The sequence below is a fragment of the Catharus ustulatus genome, chromosome 9, assembly GCF_009819885.2.
Source record: "Catharus ustulatus isolate bCatUst1 chromosome 9, bCatUst1.pri.v2, whole genome shotgun sequence".
In the NCBI taxonomy this organism is placed as follows: Eukaryota; Metazoa; Chordata; class Aves; order Passeriformes; family Turdidae; genus Catharus; species Catharus ustulatus.
The window spans coordinates 16755144-16778257 of NC_046229.1; the positions used below are offsets into that span (position 1 = coordinate 16755144).

General features: G+C 40.2%; 1 protein-coding gene across 1 annotated transcript; it reads right to left on the reverse strand.

The window, feature by feature from the left end:
* Positions 1-573: 573 nt before the first annotated feature.
* On the reverse strand, positions 574-22734 carry GTF2B (general transcription factor IIB). Its single transcript, XM_033067904.2, has 7 exons — positions 22601-22734; positions 20085-20191; positions 9885-10018; positions 3779-3925; positions 3513-3642; positions 2651-2932; positions 574-1076 (listed from the first exon to the last, which is right to left on the reverse strand). Exons 1-7 carry the CDS (start codon positions 22615-22617, stop codon positions 943-945), a joined length of 951 nt encoding a protein of 316 aa, XP_032923795.1. The 5' UTR covers positions 22618-22734; the 3' UTR covers positions 574-942.
* Positions 22735-23114: the final 380 nt, after the last annotated feature.

Below are 23114 nucleotides of genomic sequence, written 5' to 3' on the forward strand. Positions count from 1 at the left end.
CAGGCCTTCATCAACACCTGGCCTATCAGCTCAAACAAGTGCCCACTTAGAACATAACCACAGACCACCCAAACTGCAGGGTGGGCTGGCAGGCCAGAAATCTAACAGAAACTTGCACTATAAATACTTTTTACTTTTCTTTGCACGGTACTAAGCATCATGAAGTTACCAGGAATTCAACTAAAGTGAGTCCTCATGCTTCTCAGTAACTGCTTTGTCATTACATCAAATTCACAGCAGAAAAGCAGAGAACATCAGTGAGAATCAGGGAGACTGTGCCAAGGATAGGATTACTCCTTTTGCAACCAGTTTGGAAATATTCTGCAGCCATTGTGCAAAACTTGGAATGGCATTTCAGCAACTGTTTATATTCTGGATGCAAGCACCCACACTACAGCTCCCTACAACTACTAGAGCATTCGAGACCAAAAATTGTCCAAAAAATGAGCATTTAAATAGCCTTGTGATCAAGCCCACAAGTATGAAGCTCAGTCCACCATTCCATGGAGTGCATTTCAGTTCTCAGCATGTACAACAGTACGGGCATGTCACATTGCAGTCATACCCACAAGATGGTGTTTTTGGAAAACAGTTTATTTGGGAATTACACAATATTTTAAATTCTCCAAAATACATCTTACTAGATCCCTACAAAAGAAATCTAAATAAGTAGAACAGTATCAAATTAAATTTGTTGCAACAATTATTAAATATTTACTTCCACTAATATATACATACAAAATGCCACACAATGAGCTTGTTTACCCTTGGAATGTACGGTGCCTTCCAGCAGTTATGCTCCATCTCCATATCCTCCAGTTCCACAACACGAAGACCCAATATTAACACTTTGTACATCCTTTATTATAGGCAAAAATAAAGAGTTTGTTTTTGTTGGGGTTTTTTGGGGGGGAGGTTAACAGAAATTAACCCTCTGCAATCTCACAGCTGTGGTAGCTTGTCTACTGGGGTATCAAACTTGAAGTCTGCTGGGAAAAGATCTGGAGCTCGAGGATAGATCAGCCTGTATGACTGTCTAATCGTAACATCAGCCACACCAGCAATATCACCAATTTCTACAACAAAAAGCAGAGAAGTGATTAGTTTTTACGTTTGCCATTTGCATTCAAGAAACCAACACGCATAACTTATCAGGAGGCACTGAACACTTGCTTCACTTGCAACTCTCTCAAATGCCTGGTAGAAATGGTTCTAACTGTGGTGACTAGTATTTTGGACATATAGCTCTGTCTTCTTACGCGTCACAATTCAACTTCATCTATAAATCGTGGAATAACAAACTTCAAACTGGCAGAGAGCTAAGTGTAAAAGCGCTAAGAAACATCTACTGCAAACTCTACACATGACTAACAATATTCATCAACTTCTGGCTCTTCAATTTTATGCTTTGATTAAACATAAGCTAAAAACAAGCAAAAACTGAGTCACAGACAAAAACTGATACCTTCAGTTAAATATGAAACACCTTTACCTTAAAATGCATCAAGAAAGAAGGCAGAGGCGCCTAACAAGTTGAGAGAACACTTGCCTGAGATGCACAGAAATTTAAATTTTATCCAAGAGTTAGTCAAGTTAGGAATTTAAACCTTGAATTGCATGAGAGAGCCTCCAGCACTGTCCAAAAACACTGGAGCAGTGTGGAACCATGGTGTCCACGGCAGTCAGCTGTATTTTAACAATCACTCTTAAGAGATGCAACCCAGTAGCTCATAACCAGCAAAGATGAAGGTACTGAACCTCCTGGGCTCCAGATCACTCACGGGCCCAGCACAGTGACAACAGGATGGAAGCTCCAGGGACATAAGCAGTTATAAACACAGAACAAAGCACCACAACCTGACAGATAAAAGCTATTCTTTATCCAAAAGGAACTATCCATTAAGAAATCGCTACATTTTCAACATTTCTAATCTGGACTGGACAACTCAGTGGAGCACTTGGATCCATTTCTCACATCAAGTTCTACCCCCTGCAGCCTTAGCAAACTTCTTGCCCCAGTCATTGCTGCCCTGTAGGCCCTCAGGGGCTGATCCATGCTGCTCTGTGGCTCAAGAGCCCTGAACTCCTTACTGGCTCCTACAGGCTACCCTACCAGCAGGGAAATCTGCCCCAGCTGATCCCCAACAAACCTTGCCATCCCACACCTTCCATCTTTACCACAGGCTCATGGTGAGTCAAGGACAATGTACTAATGCAGGTGATTCCCAGGCTGCAGGAATGATTAAAGAGTCAACGTAATCCAAAGTCCAGGTGTTCCCTGCAACTGCTGCCAAGTTTGTGTTTGAGTATTTTAGAGCAGCAAAATGGACACACAAAAATATTAGCATAGGTGAACTTAAATTATTATGCTCATTTGCATGCCCTGGCCCATTGCATTCAAGAATCCAGCTTCTAATACCAGAAGAAAATGAACTGAGTTTGCACTGAGTGTAGCCAATTACTCCATGTTCACTTTGGGGACTGGGAGATCCTGGTTTGGTCCTTGCTGTATGCAGTTAGAATGGAACTTATCTCTGCTTGCACAGATCTCATCCAACTTTTACAGTAACACTGAATGTTCTTTCAAGAAGAAAGACATGGTAAACTAAAAATAAACCAAAAAAAACACCCCAAAAAAGTCAAGTCTTACCTTTTTGTGTCCTTTTCTCTGAAGAAGCCTGTGATGCCATGTAAATAGCTGCAGCTGCTACAGAGATAGGGCTTCTCCCAGGAACCAAATCTAATTCCACAGCTTTACGGGCAATATGTGTTGCTGCCATTTGTACTTGTTTGGGAAGACCCAGATTGGAACAGAACCGTGACATGAAGTCTCCAGTTGTAATCAAATCAACACTGGTTTCCAGAGCTTTCAAAATAAGTTTAAAACACCGGCCTATTTCTTTCTTTGAAATCCTGGACACTGCACATATTTCTGAAAAAAAAAGTATAAATTAAATCTTGGGCTTCACAGCATTTGCTCCCCCCAAAATAATCAAACTTGATTCTCAATATATTAAGACCCACAAAGAAGGCCCATGTCCTGAAGGCCACCATCACTAAAACTCTGACCATTTGTGAAACTCCCATCAGTGCAGATTTATCATAAGGCACCAATTAATACAGCTCACTTAAGTAAGGGAAATTTGGTACTCAATCCTAGAGAGCTGCATCTCTGTTAGGGAAAAGTTGCACAAATTTACTGCAGAACTGCTGGCTCAATTTCAGTTAAATTCATTTACAACAGTCTCCACCATCCTCTGATCAAAGCAATGGCTTTTAAGTTTCACCAACACTCAAAATAACTTTCAAATGCTAAAACCCCCATACCCAAGAGCCGACTCCACAAATATAACAAATTCCCACAGACTCTTCTACCCTCCCCTCAGAGGTGAGCTACAGCTGAGAACAACCAATTTGAAAAAGTCCAGGAATAAGAAAACCAATCTCCTACAGTGACAGTAACTAAACCTTTCCTTCATAGCAAAATTGAATCTGTATCACTAAAAACTTACCTTTAAATGTTCTTGGAACACCCTCTTGCCTACAGGCTATGTAGAGACAAGCAGAAGCAATAGCATCATTACTTCTCCCCTTCAGGCTCTTTTGCTCATACACTTGCTTGAATAAATTATTTGTTCGATCCTTCAACGCAAGAAGATGAAATTTAATTAACTCTAGGCCATTTAATTAGCAGCAACATCAAAAATTCATGTGCTCATTATATTATGCTAACTAAGTCAATGCCAGAACAATTTAAGGAAGGGAGACATGAACTTACAACTATATTTCTGGGGAGGTTGATTCTGTCTGCCATGTTCGTAATTTCTTTAAAAGCATTCATCATCGCACGATCAGAGCTGCTCATAGTTCTGCGATTCTGGTACTTTGAATTCCCAAATTCATCAAAACTTGCTGCACCTGTGCCCTGAAAAGAAAAATTTGTATCATCAATAATACAAGCAACTTCCTGCTCACTTCAAGAGCAAACATCTTCCAGCTTCACACGTTTTAATTCAAGGCAACATTTCCAACAGTTGTGCAAATGAACATCAATGGAAGTCACTCATTCAATCGAGCACTATTCCCACAACAGGTTCTACACTTTTCACCAGTCTCAAATAGTGAATTGCTTCCCAGAGATCACAGATTACAAAGGGCTTTTTCTTCCCTCATGCAACAATAGCTACAGAGTCAAAAAGAGAAAGGTAATATATAGCCAATACATGCATCTCAATACTCCTGTCACCAGGACTGAGGTCCAGGATGATATTCTATGCAACTCTTGTGTGTTCTTTGGGCTGCATCTGTGGCAGACAGGTGAGTCAGAAAAACAATTTTATGGTCAGCTGGAGACCAGTTGTTACAATGATAACCATCATAGTGAAGGCATGGGCAGAGAACACACAAACCAATGAGCCAGTCAAACCCAACTTGATATCATGCCTGTTAGAGGCTGCAAGCCTTAACCAGAAAATGGAAATATCCATGTATTTTGACTTTATGGGAAAATCATAGGCCTCTTAAAAGAAAAGCTTGAGGTCTTCAGAGAACTGAGAGCCTCAAGCTCAACCTGGTAACTTCAAAACAACCTTCCAAGGTACAATTTTGCTTGTACCTTAAAACTGAGAGTGCAAATTGCGTACTTCTATTAAATATGCAAATTTGCCCAACCAAGAGGGTCTAAAATGTTTAAAGTGTTTTGGACTGCTAGCAGATTGAAAAAGTCTTAACCAACTAACACCATGTCAGATTAGCAATAGTTGATGGCAACCTGTCCTGTAAGTTCAGAAGCGCAATGTCTGTAATTTATATTGTCTACAAATGTGTTCGCTATCATAGTACGCAAGGGGCCCCAAGTTCTTTCCAGTGAAAACCACTTCTTCACAATTCCATCATGTGTAGAAACCTGGATTTTCTCAATCTGCAAACATTTACTCCTTGCTGGTACCTTCAAACAATTTACCTGGGATGAGGCATCCAGCCTTCTTTACAGACAGACATGGTCATTTAAACAAGCCACTGCAGACACCAACTATCACACTGTCATTTTGCCAAAACCACTAAACATAAAGCTCTTGATCTGTGATACACTGATAACCTGGCCAAGCACCTGCACACAGAGTTCTCAAATTGAACACTCAGCAATGGATCGAGATGTCCAGGCTGTACAAAGTGGGGTAAAGACACAGCGAACAAAGGATAGAACATGCCCTGGCATCACCTTTTTCTTCTGAGCTGCTCAGTTTCTTCATTCCTGATCCATGTTCTTAGACCTGCCCTTCTATTTTAACACAGGCTCTAACTCTATTCTCTCTCTGAGGTGCAGTTCTGCACTCAATACATGTTCTCTGACTGACAGTAGTAACACTTGCTCTTGACCATTCACTTACACTGCTCCCCTTCCCATGCCCAAGGCCTCAATGACATCCCACTTCCAGCAGCCCCAGTGGATCCCTCCCTGCTGAGACACCATCTGTGGTGTTCACACACCTTGATCCACTGTGGTAACCAAGGACTTTGGCACAGAACCCTCCTCACAAGTCTCCCAAGCTCCTTCAACAGGTCTCTACAACAGATTCCAGAGCCATTCCTGGTTTTTTCCTACTACATCAAACATCCTTTAGCAATAAATAAGCACCCAGACATAATCGTGGCACCAACACAACAGAGGGCTGCTCCAAAGACAATCCTACTTCCTTGGCTGGATAAACATCTCCAACTATTCAAAGGTTTCCAGTAAGATGAAGGTAAACAAAGAGTAAGAATAAAGCACAACAAACTTCAGGCCACAAAGAGCAATACTAGGCCTTCCATTCAAAAATCATGCCAGAACTTCCCTTGGCCCAAAGTATGCAGGAGTCTCAGGTCAAAAGGCTCCTTGCTGGCCATCAGTCATACCTCTGTTCCTGCAGTGTATTACATTTGTGTTTATTATGGCCTCCTAAACCACTGCTATGCACAAATGCTTACAGGAACTGCATGAGCTCAAGCTCTTGTAGGTGCCAGAAGAGTGAGCACAAACCACAGCAAGTCCCCAGGTCCTTGTCTAGTCAGGCTTCATATCAGAGACTACTCTACCAGGAAATACTGATTCTCCTTCACCACAGGGATTTTCCCTGGTCCACTGGTTAAGGAGAACAAAAAATATTTTTAAAAATCCCCACATCTGTTAGGTGCTGTGGAGTGAAACTAGACAAAGATTTTATGCTGCTGATGTGAGCCCTCTTCAAGAGCCATGCCCAATATACAACTCACAACTATAAAAGGGGTGGAAAACACTTCCACCTCAATTGCTTACATAAACCACAGAAATTCTCCCTGCATTTGGTTATTTAAATGCACCATCCACTTTCCTTCTGGAGCTGTGAGGGACAATGCTTTGTTGATTTCAGCCCTTGACAACCATGTTAGGAGTCCCTTTCCCTTCAAGGAAAAAGGCAGAAGCCACAGAGTTTTAACTGAAATGGAACTGACTTTATGAATCATGTGGTTTACTGCTGTGGCCTTTGAGTTGGGAGTTCTACCTGTTTGGCTTTCAGACAGAACAGAAACCTCATGGATACTATCCTAGAAATAACTTTCAAGGCAGCTGAAGTGAAAAAATGCAGTCAAGTAAATAGTGATTATCTCTGAAGGAGCTCAGTGGAGGCCAGGTTTACGTTCAACAGCTTTGTACCCCAGTATTTCCCCAGAGCAGCAGAAAGTGTAAGTATGACCAGTATCATCCACATCACACATCTGTGGTTAACCACAGCACCAACGCATGCCCCCAGATCCAGCAGTCCTCCTGCCCAGGACAATCAGCTCATACGGATCAGTCTGATAGATCCTTTCTCCTTTTTCAATCATCAGCCCCTGATACCTTCCCATTGCTTATCAATATAGAACTTCCAGATTCAGGTCATGCACTTTAACAACAGCCAGCTTCCTTTCAGAGATATCTGATCAAAGGATAGGAATTCTACACTAAGAGATTGCATTAGATCTTTGTTCAACCAATATAAAATCTCTTGGAGTTGCAGTTACTACAAAAAAAAAAAAAATTAACTAGCAAAGGTGACAAAAGACTTTCCACAAGACAGGAAACAAAATTTACAGTTTGCTTTTAGAGTCATAGAAAAGAGTTCCCTGTATCAAAGCAAAACTAAAAGCTGCTTAGTTCAGTTATTTTTCTTTATGTTAGAATTTTAGAAATAACTATAACCTTCTGGCAATCAAGTCACAATTAACATGACACTTCACCATGCCTCCAATTGATCTGCATTGTAATCAGATCAACTGCAGCACACAGTATCTAATTTCAGAGTTACAGTTCTGTGCCAGTATCCTGAAGATCTGCCTGTGGAATTCAAACCACTTCCACCACTGCCAACTATGCTATTCACCCTCCTCTCCACAGGCAAATTAATCTTTGTTCCAAAGCAGGCTGCTGCCTCAGACAGATGGGTTCCTCAAGCATTAAAACCAATTAGGAATTAATCCCTTTGCACGGGCAGAACAGCCTCTGCTGCTAACACACACAGACCACACACCCCTGCAGGAAGGGGCCCCAGAGCAGCACCTCCTGCCTTCCCAGAAGAAAGACACAAACCACTCTGTGAAGCAGAACTGACCCTCTTCCTCTACTGTTACAAAGCAATACTGTTGTAAACTCACTGATACTCCATTTCCAACTACAGTTCCCAGGAGTTTACAACAGATATAACATAATGTGCCCTGAGAATTATCAAGGTCCTTCTCTTTTGGATTTCACACAACACAGGTTGTGTTTTAGGGGATTTTCTGATGGGAGTGTTTTTGGGATGGTGGAGCAGGTCAGTTGTAAGGATTTTAACTGCAGTCCTACCTCAAGCAGAAGAAATAGTCGTCGTCCTGCCCCCTGTGAAAGGTTAAAGCCATCTCTAGCATACAAATATTGTGTCCACTCCTGGTCATTCTAAGAACCACTGCTAACTGAGAAAATAATAACCTTACCTTGCTTCATTCTCTGGAATTCACAAAGGTTATTCTGTGCTCTGTCAGATACTACTTATCCTCTTCAAGACTACACTAATTTCACCCATGTTCAACCGCTGTGTATACCTAGGTCAATCCACATCCCAGCCTACTGCTAGCAGGGACTTCATATGGCTGCTTGAGAAATGTACTACTTCCCTGAGTTAGTTATTTTTGCTGCTGTACGAATAAAATTCATACCCTTTCTGCACTGACAGAAGATTTCTCCAGCATCTTCTGATAAAAGCCATTCACTTCCTTTCAAACGACTGAAAAAAAAAAAAAGCAGCCCCTGATACAGAGCTCACATCAATGAACTGACATCCCAGAGCTCCTGCTTACTAGCAAGACAAACACAGGAACTCCTGTGCAGAAAACATCCTGGTTTGTCAAAGAGACTCTCAATTTCCCACAGAAAATAATGCACCTTCTGCAATTCCTCCCTGTGCAAATAAAGTATCTGCAGCTGGACTGAGTGCCTCCTCGACATTCCCCAACACAATCCTGGCAGTTCCAGTACTTTCTATTCAGTTCTCATAGGTCAGATCATGCCACTCTAACACTCCCACATCTTGTCTTTATGGAATGGCACTCTTTGCTACAGCAAGTTGGGTCATGCCTATTCTGGGATGTTCTGGTTCACAAAAAAACTTTCATTAGTTGAATGTCCATCTCTGAAAGTTTGGAGCATTTCTCCATCTATCTATAAAAGGTACAGATCTTTATCACAGCTGACCAAATCAGCCACAGAAGTCCAAGCCCTCTGAACTACAAGCTTTCTCATCCTATATAGGTGGAACTGGAATTCCAAAGACTTCTACAGCACTGCTTCACTGAGCCACTTAGCAATGCCAATGTTTTAATGCAGCACCGCAGAAATTTGTTAGCCTGAATGTACTCCAAAAGCTACCTAAAATCCTAAAATGTGATAGGTAGCAATGCTTGGAGCTGTCCAAAACATAGCCATCTGCTTGGATAATTCCTCAAAAAGAAGGTTTCTTTCCACTAATGGGGAAAATAAGCTGCCCATCAGTATTCACTTGCCAACTTCCTTCCTTCGAAGAATTCTTGGATGAAAAGTATGCTGCACACACTGCTCTCTATGTACATATTTAGGCACTTCATCCTAGCAGCATCACTGGGACAAAAACTTCTGAGAAAAGCCGTAAAGCAGCAAAATGCTTTAAGCAGCAACTGCACCCCTTTTCATGAAACATTCAGGAAATCCACAAAAAATAATTTTTTACTGCAAGATCCAAATTAAGTTCAACAATTAAAGCTTACCTGGGTCACTACTTCATTAAAGGGAATGCATTTGTGTGAATAGCCCTGCTTGCTCTCAGGAGAAACAGCAGGATGCAACTGCACCACAAAATTTCAATGCAAGTATAGATTAAATACTTTTCTTTGGGGCACTCACACCATTAAAGAATTCTGCATTTAGGGCTTTAACATTAATTGTAAGAACATGTAAAACATGAGATCTCTAGATCTCCAATACAAATCTGATACAGATTTTACTACCAAAAAAAAGGCAGCACTGCCTATTGAGATCTCAACATTAATTTCAGAACCACCTCAAATATATTTGTTAAGTCAAAGTATACTTCTTTTAAAATCACACCATCAGCTTTCCTATTCATAGCAACATATCAAAGGGTAGCAAGTAACCCTATAGCACTGCAAACTTCTTGATTTTTTTAAAGGTTAGCCCTTTCCTTCTATCCCCAGGAAAGGGCCACATTTTATATACTATTGAAACATGCAAGTTCAGTTCAGGCAAAAACCTCTTCAAAAATACACATGTATAGTTTCTCAATGGATTGTACATCCATAAAAATGTACTTGGCATAAAAACACTCAGTAAAATTTAGTATTTGCAGTGTTACCTTGCCAATCATTGTACTCAAGTCGCCGTCACTCAGCAACGGATTCTGGGTATCCCCAACTCGAGATGGGTCTTTGGTTGCTTTGTCATTGCTGAACGTTCTCCACTCTGACCCCACGTCTATGACCCGGTCACCTGAGAACACAGAACAACACAAAGTCTGCATTGACACAGAGCTTTAAAACACTGCACCAAACATCGAGCCAGGCATCTGAGCTCTGCACTGTAAGGAGACAATCTGCTGGCATTCCCAAACACAACAGTAACTGGCAGGACAGGGAACCAGAATGTCAAGGATCTACAAGGTAAAGCAGTGGAAAAAATGAAACTAGAGCTGCACAGAAGACATAAATAACTGAAAAAACACTTCCAGAACACAGGTACTGTCACCTTTATGGATTAAAGGTTATCCATGAAGAACATCATGGCACTTTCAATACACAAAAGAAATCAAGGCCTCAATTTCAAGTTGAAGTTAGGACTGCCTCTTGATTGTTCTCAATGAGTCAGTTGTAACATGGCAAATGTGACAGAACTTGTTACATGTCCATAGCGCATTATGAATTATCTATCATGCACAATTCCATTAAGGTATAGTAAATTACTTCTCTTGCATCATTTCCAGGTCCTTTGACTCTCAATTTTGTACTTTCTAACCTACCATAATGACATTCAGCAGTTCAATTTTTGTTCATGAAGACAGTTCTAACGCTGCCCAATTTCATGATGCTTGACAGTATCAACATAAAGTATACAGTATATATACTCAACTACTTAAACACAATCAACGCTGCTATAACTGAAGATTTTCAATACAGATTCAGAATAAACAGGAAAAGCACCACATTTTCTGAATGAAACAGCTTTCCTTGCAGTCCTCTCAATCTCATACTCAGCTAAACCTTGCCTACAGCAACTTATTAGTTTGAGAAATAATTCCCACCAACATTTTGATGCAGGCAAAAGCCCTACAGTAAACATAACAATAGGAACTGGGGGAGAGAAAAACCACAAAAGAAAACACAAACTCCAGCCCCAAACCCAGTGCAGTTTATTATATTAACAGATCTGATAAAAGCTGCATCTCAAAGATGTTGCCTCCACAGCAATACTACAGAATTTTTAAGAACACATACACAAAAGAACACAAAAAGAACACTTTTCTTAGTGTTCTGCAGTAAAAGACAATACATCTCTATGCAAGATGCCAGAAGAAACTTCAGAATAATTGGTACCCTTCTTAGCTAAACCTCTGGAAAAAATCCCCACTTTTATAAATGTTTAAGTTTGTTGTGAGAGAAATGTCTGCCACAAAAAGTAGCATTGACTGTGTAATTTCCAGCATGGAAGTCTTAGAATGAAATCACAGAGGCTGATTTAACCTAGTGAAAACAAACAAAAAAGCACTCTGCAAACAATGGTAATACAAGATCCAAAGGTGGAGAAAATGCAGAAGGCGTGGACAGAGTGATGCAGCTGCAGAATTTCCTGGGGGATACAAGGGGAATCTATTCTAACAGAGTAACTCAATTTTTAACATAAAATTAAGCAAGGAGAATGTTTGAAATTGAAAGATGTGAATGAACCAAAAGAAACCACTACAACAAAAAAGAGTAACTTTAGGTTAAAGGTGTTCTCACCAATATCTGTCAGACCTGCTCATAACTATGCTCCACCTTTATTTACTGCTCTATTAAAAAACAAGAGGGAGAAAAAAAAAAACAACCATGAAAAGCTACAGGATTATGGACAGAATGGATCTGTGCTGCCTTTTACTCTTTCTGCTACAAAGGTCAACCCCCACACCCTTGGCAAGCTTAAATTTGCAGACAGTATGCTCCTCTGACTCCTGGACTCTCTGTAAATATTTGATTCAGTAATGCTCCTTCTATGGCCTAGCAGTAACTTTACTTTTAGACAAACCCCCAATACTGTTTACAGCATCTAAAAAAAGCAAAATGTACTTAAAATTCTGGCATGGTATAAATAGAACACTGAGTACAGAGCAATGATGTAATATTTTTCCATACAAGTGGGAATGACCTAAATGACTCACTCAGGGATCTGCCTCTTGTGAGTTATGAACCATTCCTGCTCAAACAAAAAAGTTCTATATCACTGCCTACTTTGACACACACATCACAAACAGATGAGAAGACTGAGACTACTATTTCAGAGTGAGAAAAGATTAAGTAGAACAAATCACTAAATATAAAGCATCTGTGTAAACAACATACAGTATGCAAATATCTTCATTTTGCCAAGAAATCTGCTACTGCACAAAAGAAGTTTTCCTGTATGCTGTCAGTGTCATTGAAAATATATAGAAGTCCTAGGCAGCACATTCCATCTTCAAAAGGTTTCTATAAAAGTGTGATACAAGCTAAAAGTATTAATGAAAATGGAACAAATAAGCCCACAGGTTTCTACAGATGGAAAATATATTCAGCTACAGTTATCAGTTGGATTATCCCATTCAACAAGAAACAAAATGTGGCGTTTATCATCTTTAATTTTCAATACACAAAAAGCATTTTGGAACTGTGATATTAGTACAGATGCAATTAAGCCCCACCCTAAGTAGTCAAAGCAAAACTTTAAAATACTAGTCTTACAAAAAGCAGTGTAAGAAAGCCTTGAAATCTTAACTCAGGACCAATTTTCAAGTTCTAAACTGAATTTGCTAGGTCATACCCTACTGACTGGCCTTCCTAAACAAGATGGAATATGGGTCCAACAGTCAAACATGAGAGTAAAAAAGTTCCCAATGAGTACACTATGCAGTTGTCTGTGCTTACTCACATCATTATATTGGTTTGGGCAACCCCATAAAACTGCATTAAGGGCCCACGCATTCCTTGGCTACTTCCTTCTGATGCAGAGCTTTTGAACAACAGGGCTTCACTAGACACAGTTACATTAGATACTCCTTTATTTGATTTTCCTCTAACAGATGAGCTCATCTCCTCAGCTTCCTCCTCTGAAGTACATAAAAAACCAACAGTTTACAGGATCAAATCCTTGTGAAATGCATTGCCAGGCTGATATCTTTTTGAACGGATGAATTTTTCTCCGTTGCTCCATTTCTTTTCATAAACTACTCTTCCAGTATTCAGTTTCTGTTTAAAATGCAGTCTAACGGCCTAACACAGGCTCCAGTGCAAACATGCACTGCCAACTTCCCCAATTCAGGTTACTCATCATCTGAAAAGCTCATTTAGTAAAATGCAGAAGTGCTACTCAGAACACAAAAACCTCAGGCCAAGGTTACTTTTCCTCACAACTGACACACACAAAGAGCATATGCTACAGAAATGCAAGAGCAAACTCAGGTCAGACTCAAAAATTAAAAGAAAATTTTGAGCAGTTTTTAAAACTTAGCTTGAAGCATCTACACAAAAATTATGTATGCTTACTCCTCTCCTAAAAATAAAGTGATTTCTCACAGGAAAATATTTTCAATCAACAAGTCCTGATTTTTCAGTTACGTATTTGCAGAGAAATGATACCAGCTATTTTAACGTTGCACTCCACTTGCGGTAACTCATAAAATATATGTATTTTCTTCTCCTTCTGCATCGTGCATTATAAGACGAGATAGCTAAAAACCGAAGATGTCTAACCAAAACAAGAAATATGATGGCATGCATGAGCAATGTAATCTTCCATATCCAGTCTTGAAACACTTCTGAAAAGGCACATCCCTAAGTTCTTTTCAAAGCTCTAATGTTAGCTGCACATTGCATCAAGTTCTGCATATTATTAACTAGTATTTTAATTTTCACATAAATACAGTCTTAAAAGTTCATTTGCACTCTGAAGTCCCAAAGTACCTACTGTTAGTAGAAAATGTTTCATTCTCACATTTACTTAAGGAATCTGCTGCCATCTAGTGAGCACATCTATTCTACTTTAAATTAAAAGCATTTTACAATGCCAAATTTAAACATATATATGTATATATACAGGATTACACTTAAGTTTCAGTCAGTTCCTTATTAAGCAGAGTAATGAGGTGCTGCCACAAACTACAGTGATTAAACCAAGGAGCAGACTACAAGCTGGGGAGAATCATGAAGACATAAACTGCACAGAGCCAGGCTGAACAGAGTCAGATTAAGCTTCAGCTCTCAACCTCTCCTAACCCCTAAATCACCTTTGCAACCTTCTGCTGGACTTGCTTCAGCAAGTCTCTCTCTTCCTGGTACAGAGAAGCCCAAAGCCAGACACAGCACCCCAGGTAACCACTCCATATTCCATTTACAGCTTCCATACTGCCCCACATGGTAGCACATTATCTTTTTTTCCACTTTTCAGGTTTAGAACATTTATTAAGCACCAGATGTATTAAAGGTTACTAAAGATTAAACTCCTGGGGAGGGAAAATAAAAGAAATGAGCACATAATTTTACAGTCACCACCTTTTCTGCAGAATTTCCAGCCTTTAGTAAGACATCAGTACTCTTATAAAAGTTATCTTGTTTTCAATGAATTGTCACCACCACAAATTTATCATCAAAACCAGCAACACCAGACTATTCACAAGACAGTTAAAATAACTAAAGCAGGCTTTCAGATGCTAAACAAAACACAAAAAACCCCACAAGCAAACAAACAAACAAAGCCACAGATGATTTTAACTAGTTGCCAGATATCAACAGCATCACACCAGTACCAAAAGGCAACTGAGGATTAAAACAGACAGCATGGCACCACAAGGCAAATGACTGCTACAAGAACAAAGGCTTAGCAGCTTCCTGCATATCAAAATGATGACAAATCTAAAAGGACTTACAGGCTTCCTAAGCCATCAGCTTGCATTATAATTTTGGAGGAAGCAAATGAGAGTAGAAATGTTAAATGATCAGGTGGACAAGTCTGGTCAGTTGAAGTTACATCTCCCCAGGACTTGAGGCCTTTAAAAGATTAACAGCTCAAATACTTGTGTAAGATATTCCAAACTACAGAATCTCAGAAGTGTGCCTGATCTACCCTGTGTCACAAAATTTGAGACACTTTTTCCATCAGAAGGGTTCAGATTGTTTCTAGCCCTTATTTGCCTAATCACCTTGTCAGCCTGGAAGGGAAGCAAGAACCACTCCCTAAGTAGGATGATTCAAAATGTTACTGTTACTTACTAGAAAAATCTAGTACTTCACCTAATGGAATCATTAGTGGCCCTCAAATACTTTAGGTCGCCAGCCAAAAATCCACTAACTAGAAAACCTCCTCCACCCTCTAGGAAACTTCATGCTAAGAGCAGCGCTTCTTACAAAGCCTGACGAAAGATGCTAACTTTTAACATCTGAAGTCTGTTTCCACTCTTACAAACATTATTGTTGAACACCTAGAAGCATCACCCTTTGCCTTTAAAGTTGAAAAGGTTAGAATTAAAAAAGACTATTTAAAATGCTGGCTGAGAAAGCAAGTGAGTTACTTTCATCATATTATAAAACTTTCTGTATAAAATACTCACCAATGCAAGAGTCAACTGTGCAGAATGTCTTTAAGCATCAGTATATTTAACTTGCCTCTGAATGCAAAGAGTCTTTTTGCAAGGACCAACTTTTGTCAGACACTTTTTAGTAGTCTGGACACCAAGCATGTAAAGGTTTCTAATACACATCCATATCTAAAGATTTTTGCCTACTTTTTTAAGCAATACTTTGAATTAAGAATTCATATTTTAAAGACTTGAAAAAAGGAGCAAACCTGAACATACACTCCAATATTAAATTTTTTTTCCCTGCAGAAGTAACTGCCCTCTACTGGATCCAAGTCAGAAGTACTTAAGCACCTTCCACTCTTACTGGATACTACAAACAGATGAAAAAAAAAAAGTTTATTTGATTTTCAGAAAAAACAAGCAGCTATACAGAAGCAAGCAATCTTATCCCTAAGGACAGACATCCTGAGCAATGAACTGGTCAGCTGAGAGGCAATTGTGAAACCCCTTCCTACTTGCTCATTATACTGCCAAGGAAAAAAAACAAACCTGTAGTACAGTAAAATCTTACCTATTCTTCATGGACCACACTGGAATTTCCAATGCACCATTTCGATCACAAATTCATCAGAAGAATCAGCCAAACAAACCCTCAGGCAGATTTTTCTAACAGCCTTAATGTTGACCACAGGCTGTAGAATATTTTTCCCTAAAAATTCTTCAACTGAATACCCAGGTATACACACAACACAGCATAAATGTCTGAATATTGGTCATAATCTGATGCAAAGCTTTAAGGAGATGATACATGCCCAAGGATCTTCATCAGCTGGAGACAGACTTCTGCTTTTTTGTCAAAGAAGGCTGCACAAAAAAGATCCATACAAGAGCACTGTTCCTCTCAGCCACACTTGCCTACTGAAAAAGACAGGTTAACCAGTCAATCTCTTACTACACACTGGAAATAAATTCCTCCCTGCTTAACTCCCGCACAGTAAGACAACGCTTATTGAAGGTATCTTTATAGAAGTTTAAGGAATGTCTTAGAAAGGTATTCCTACCCTGAGATACTCCTAATACCTCAGATACTGCACAGCAGTACATGCCACTGGTCTTGGTCTTATCCTCCTCTGAAATCCACATCATAACCTTGCTACATTAAGAAAATTCAGTGCTTTGTCTTCCACTTTCACTCTGCTTTCTTCAGCCCCTTCTGGCATATCAGCTGATTCCCAGCCATTTTTACTGCCTATAAGGTAGTAAGCAAAATATCTGCCTGTCAAGAAAGAGGATTTGCTAGCCTTCTGCTCTTGAACAAGCTTCTTGAATGTTTCCCCCCGCCCCCCCACCAACTCTGTCTGGAAAATGAGATATGGTGAACATTTTAAATGAACACAAAACTAAGCCCCAAGAACTCTGTCCATGAAATCTTACTGTAGCACATAGAATGACTGCAGAAATGTAGGGATAATAAACCACAATTCTTATTACAGCAGATAAACCTGGACAGAGTTGTAAAGTCTCAAATGTATGTCAATCCAGACTAATATCAGAATTCCATGGATAATTGCAATTTAGGTCTCCAAGTGCCTTACAAGCAAAAAAGCAATTAGCAGAAGGAAAAGTTAACAAGTTGGAAATAATTACCATGAAAAGACAGAACACAAACAGTAATAATGAAAAGGCAGATGAGAGGATCTAGTACAATGAAGCAGTATTTTGAAACAATAATACACTCAACACCAGGCTTCAGTCATAATGACATTAAAAGACAAAATTATTTTAATACTGCACAGCAAAACACCAGTTTATTTAGAACACGTGGAAAACACTGTGCAAAAAAAAAACCCAAGGACACTAGATTTACCTTAAATTTCAATCTTATTGAGACTAAGAATAAAACCTGTAAGTAGAAAACAACTGATAAAAAAATTTCTCAAAAAACCCTTCAAAAAGTAGTGCTTGCAACATACAGTTCTGCCTAAAATATGGAATTCACTTGATAAAAGAGATCAGCTCCTCCTCGTCCTGGCCTTCTGCTCCCCCAAAACTTTCTATTGATTTACCCTTTCAACTGCAGGCCTGATAAATGTGAGATCATTTATAATAATACTGATTTAGTTGCCTAGTCACAGTAAACTGGTTACAAATCTGAAAACTATGCACCAGCTATTTTATCCTACAACACAGTTCTACATAGAATATTCTAACACTCTAACCATAAATAAGCAACTTCAGTACTTTACCAAAGCAAGCAAGAAAAAATCAAATGCAAATACCCTTAGTTAAGTCAAAGACTATTAGCTCTGTCTACAGCTAAACTGCATACACACTGAAAAATAAAAAAAAACAAACAGTGAAGTCACAGCAGTAAAGTAAGGGCACAAATTCAGCATTTACCATTTACATCAACAGTGCTCTGCAGACACTAAAAAACAGTATTTTTAAATAAACCTCTCTAGCACTTCTTTGGCTACAGGCTACAAAGTATAATGATTTTTGCACGGGAGGGGTTAACTTTTCTAAATTATCCCCTTCACTGAAAGATCTCAGTAACTTTTAGTCCATCCCAAAATATATTTTCAGTGGGCTCTGCTCACTTGTGATCATGACGCATGCAAGCCCTGAAACAAAATTTTTCTATGCAAAAACAGGAAATGAAATAGTTACTGTCTTAAGGGGAACATGTCTCATGGAATCTGCAACAAATACAGAAAAGCTGCATCTGGAACATATCAAAAATAAATTTTGTCTTCACTCCTTTAAGACATCCCTACTTCACAGGCATCTCGGATTGGATCTGGTTTACACCTTCTCTATTTCTCATCAGCCTAGGTGAGAAAATACTTAGTGCTCACACTACTCTTTGGTCATGTACTCTTCAATTACTTATCAACATCCTATTTAATTGGTTTTCCACATTACCTGCTGGATACCTTAGCTAAGGAATTGGACACAGAGGTAAGCTAAATTGCTGAAAGAATGCAACACAGAATGAGGACAATCAGCCAACACTATTAAAGCCTTTTGGTGACTAATCCACAGAAATTCTTACCTAAAAAACATTTTTTTATTCTACCAGTAACATTGGTGGTAAACTACACTAAGACAATTACAAACACATTAAAAACTCAATTCAGAAACAGTTTCTATTAATATGCTAATGATCTTGCTCATTGAAAATGCTAACATTTTGAGCTAAAGAATTCACCAATGCTATTAATTCAGAAAAAATAGAGGATAAACTCTTCAGGCAAGAATTCTTTGTGACTAGGTAATAGAAGGCACATGAAGTTAGACTTCAACAAATTCCAAGTTCAAAAAAATTACATTTGTGAAGAAAAAGCTCTTCTTCTCCCAATACCAGAACTATCTTAATAGTTATGAACCAATCAAGAAGGGCTTTTCTAAACTTTTCCTCAATCTCTATGACAGCCACGCAAAGAGCTGCACGTGCACCAAACTGTTTTTAAGCAGTAACTTAGCAGCTTACTATCATATTTCAGTAGGAAATACTTCTGTAGGTATTTGAATTTTTAACCAGCAAATTTATTCTGATTCATTGATCTTCATCAGAATGCAATTTAAACCAGTCCTTTTTAAGAAAGCAGTTATAACCATTCCTTTAGAGATGTTAAATGTTTTCATAATTTTAAAGGAAACTGGTACTAAAGATTAAATATTTTAATATTTACTCTAACAACTTACATTTGCTTTTGCATAAAGAGACATGTTTTAATTGCCTGGCTAAATTAGTACTACCTTCACCACAAATTCTTTAACTTTCAGCTTTTTATGAAAACTTTTAAATTCAGCAAGGCAAACAAAATCACCACAGTCTAGGAAAGAGGAATATAAACAATTTAAAATATTTAGCACCACTGAATGAATCACCCAAACATGCACCCTCAAGGAGGATTTTTTTTTCACATAATGGCCTAAAAAAATAACAGAAACCAATGAAGTTTAAAGGATTATCACAGAAAGTTTCCCATAATAAAAGGAATAAAGACAGTAAGGTACACATAAGATGTTCATCCTAGAAAAGAAACAAAAAATGTGTATGTGGCAGGTTCTATGACAACTTCCTCTTTCTCATACAAACAAAAGACAATGCCTAACAGGCCTTTCATTTTAAATATTCCATTTTACTTAGAAATACAGTTTAGCCTGTGGAAGTCGTTGCTATACAAACCAAGTAAAAGAGTAACACATAATTCCAGTGGGAAAACTTAGGGTAGTCTTTAAAGCCTTGGGAGAAGAGATTAACAAACACACATGCTGAAACCATATAAAGATAAATCTTTCAGGGCAGAAGATAACCTGTAGCTACTGGGAAACCGAGGTTGGTTGAGGCTTGGTTTGGTGTTGTGTTGGTTTTTTTTCCTGTAAGCAGGTTATTTCACATAGAGCTTTTATAACATCTCTTATACTTTCCTGAATGAAAGCAAAATCATGAATACAGAGCATTGGACAGCTGATACTCTAATTCATATTACAATACATTTTAAATTTTCAGTCTTTAAAGAGAGCTTGATCATTTTCATAGTGCAAGAAGTTACCAGAAGACAGGTTATTCTAAACAGCAAACTTATAGTAAATGGACAATCAGAAAAAAACCTAAGCACCACACAAAAAGCCATAAACAAACATCCCATCAAATCTACCACCCACACTTGGGCATCAAGAGAGCACAAACCTACACACACCATTTAGGTTACATGGTAATTTATAAAAATATTAATAACTACTTACCTACTACTAGCCCACACTCCGAACAAATCATATCACCAGCTCTGTAATCCTCCACTAAAATGGAATCTGGATGATTTGGGCAAGTCACCCTTGGAAGTACATCCAAACTAAGAAACAAATGAGAAGTATTCAGTACTATCAAACAAGCAGGCTGCATATCAAAAGCAAAAGAGTTCCTTACTGATAAGAATACTTCAATAATAACACACTTAATGATTTAAATTAAAGAATATTAACTTGATTACCTGAGCTGCAATTTTATTTAATGCTGTAATGCTACATTTGACAATCAAGACTTCAGATCACCTTAAACTCAAGTTTTGTAACGTAGCTTGTACCAAAATCACTTCAAATCAAAATATCAAAAATCTGCATAACAGACTTGGTTAAATGCAATGTAACTCAAACTACAGCTAAGTGAAGTTTCCCCAATAAGTTAGTGGTCATTTCTTCATTCTAAATGAGCATTTTCACTCCTACTCAGAACGGTATTATTTACCAGGTCCTTAACTCAGGAAGTAGTGCACATACAACATGTGTGTTTAGTAAATTCCCAATTCAAACACTGGTTTATTTTAAAGTATTTGAATAAAAAATTCCATTCTAAAGTAAACAATTAATAGTGATATCTTACAAAAAATAAACAGCTCATAAGGCAATTACATGACAAGAAGTTCTGATAACAGGGATCTCTCTCAGGTACATGGAGCTTCAAGAAATATAACTTCCCATAAAGCACTGGCATTATTTAATATTTAGTTGCTGACCAAAGTAACAACCAACTGTTTCTAAGCAAACGTTTTAAAAGTAAACACTTCATATTAACATCTGTTCAGTAATTCTACTAAAACCAATTATTTCAAAATTGGAGTAAAAAGTGTTTACAATTGGGATCCATGTATTCCACAAAGCCGTTTTGCTCAAGCTTAAAAGCTTGAGTACAGAAGCTGATCCCAAAAAAATTATCATTACTACTAACCTCCATCAGATTAAACCAAAAAACAATTTTTAATCCTTTCAATTGTAAGAGATTTCCAAGTAGAATTACTGAGTTACCCCATTTTCCACTATTATTTCTGCCATTACTTCAGTCAAACCTATACTTCCTATCTTAATTTTCATTTTTTAGCTATTTCTGAGTCTAGAATACAAACAACCCAAACATTTTAACCCACTGACTGTTCACAAAAATGTCTGCAACTTGAAACCAAAACTTAAAATCAACATAACTATTAATATTAAAACCTACAGAAAGCACGCCAACACAAGATCTTCACATGTAAATTATGTTCAAAGCATTATATCAAAGAGCTTTAAGCTACTTTCCTTCTATTCCCAGACAGAAATTTCATATGACAACACTGTTGACAAAGCATTCACAATCATCTGACATTTGGCATTACACAAAAGGCAGTGACACACCAAGCAAAAGCTTAAAAAAAAAATCCAGGCTCCTCAAAGATAACCAACAGTGGTTTGCTTCAGACTTTACCTTCGTAAAACATCGCAAAAATTTGTCTTCCCATCGCAATTTAACTCGGTTTATCTATACATGTAAATGGTACTCCTTGCAATGGGTTTAATTTACTAAGCCACCTCCACCGAAGGAAAATGCGTGGCACGTGTGTAAAGGCCCATCTCAGCAAATAACTCCCGAGTTGCAGCAAGACTATTCGGAAGCACTTCCTAGATCCTAGACAGGTTTAGCAGGAGTTACAGAGTCACTCCAGTGGGCTCCGTGAGCCTTTCCGAGCAGAAAGGAAAACTCGGTACGTCTCCAGGAGAAAAGAACTCAAAGCCCGAAACCCGTCCAGTCTAGTTTTGTGACTAGTGCCGGTACGGATTTAGGGTGGGAGCCCACAAGCAGTTTCCCGGCCCCGATAAGGTGGAGGCAGGCCAGGGAGCAGCAGCTCGGCTCCGGGCGGCGCGGAGCGGGACAGACGCGGGGGCCGCGCCAGGCGCTGCCGGCCCGTGGGGCACGGCGGGACGGGCTCGGGACCACCTCGGGCCCTCAGGGCACGGCACGGCCAGGCCAGAGCCGCCACCGGGGCACGAACCGGGCCGGCTCGCCGTTCGCACCGAGCTGTCACTGACGAGGAGCCCCGCACTCAGGTCATAAATCCCCCGAAAACCTCATCGTCTCCTCAGAGCGCTGCCCAGCAAGAGCGACACGAAGACGCAAGGGCGGCGAGCTCGGCCCCTTAGAGGCCGCTCAGTCGGGGCCGGCGGCCCGGCCCGCACGAACAGGCGCGAGTGCCCTGAGGCCCGGCCGCCCGCCGCCCCAGGAACGGCCCCGACAGACAGGACACCGGAGAGGGGCCGGTGTGCCGTGCACCGGGACAGCCGCGCTAAAACGGCGGCACCAGGGCCGGGCAAGGGCGGCGATGGCCGCCGGTCAGTCCCCAGGCGGCAGCAGGGGCGACACGGCCATCTTCCGTCTGTGCCGCGGACGGGAGCGATGCCGGAGCCGCTCCCGCTGCTCCTTCGGGCCCCCCGCGCCCAGGCCGCCCCCGTACCGGCTGGTGGACGCCATCTCGGCCGTGCTGCAGCAGCGCCGGAGATTGCGCGGCCGAGCGGATCCGGCTATTAAAGCCCGAGGGCGGCGGGCGGGGCTGCCGAGCGTTCCTACGGGTGCCGCGAAGGGGCGGGCACACGGACGGGGCGGTTCCTCGCTGGTACCGGTACCAGTGCACCGGCGGGGCGGTTTGTTGCCGTGCCGGTGCGGGCGGGGTTGTGCGTCAGCACGGAGCCGGACTGCGGGACGTGGGCTGGAACATTCCCCCCGGCCCAGGCAGCAGCCCACAGACCCCTCACAAAGCCCGCCATGCCGGCCCGGGTCGTGACTCCGGTTCAGCTGCTCTTGTGCACACTCCGGCAGTTGCGTGAGTTCCCACAGAAGACAAGCGTGAGCAAAACTGCCCCAAGTTTGCGCAGAAGTGCACGGGGTACAACACTTTCTTGGCTCCAATTCCCAGAATTCCTTCCTGCCATCGCCTGCTGTGGGCTGGCGGAATGACGAGGGGAAGCTGG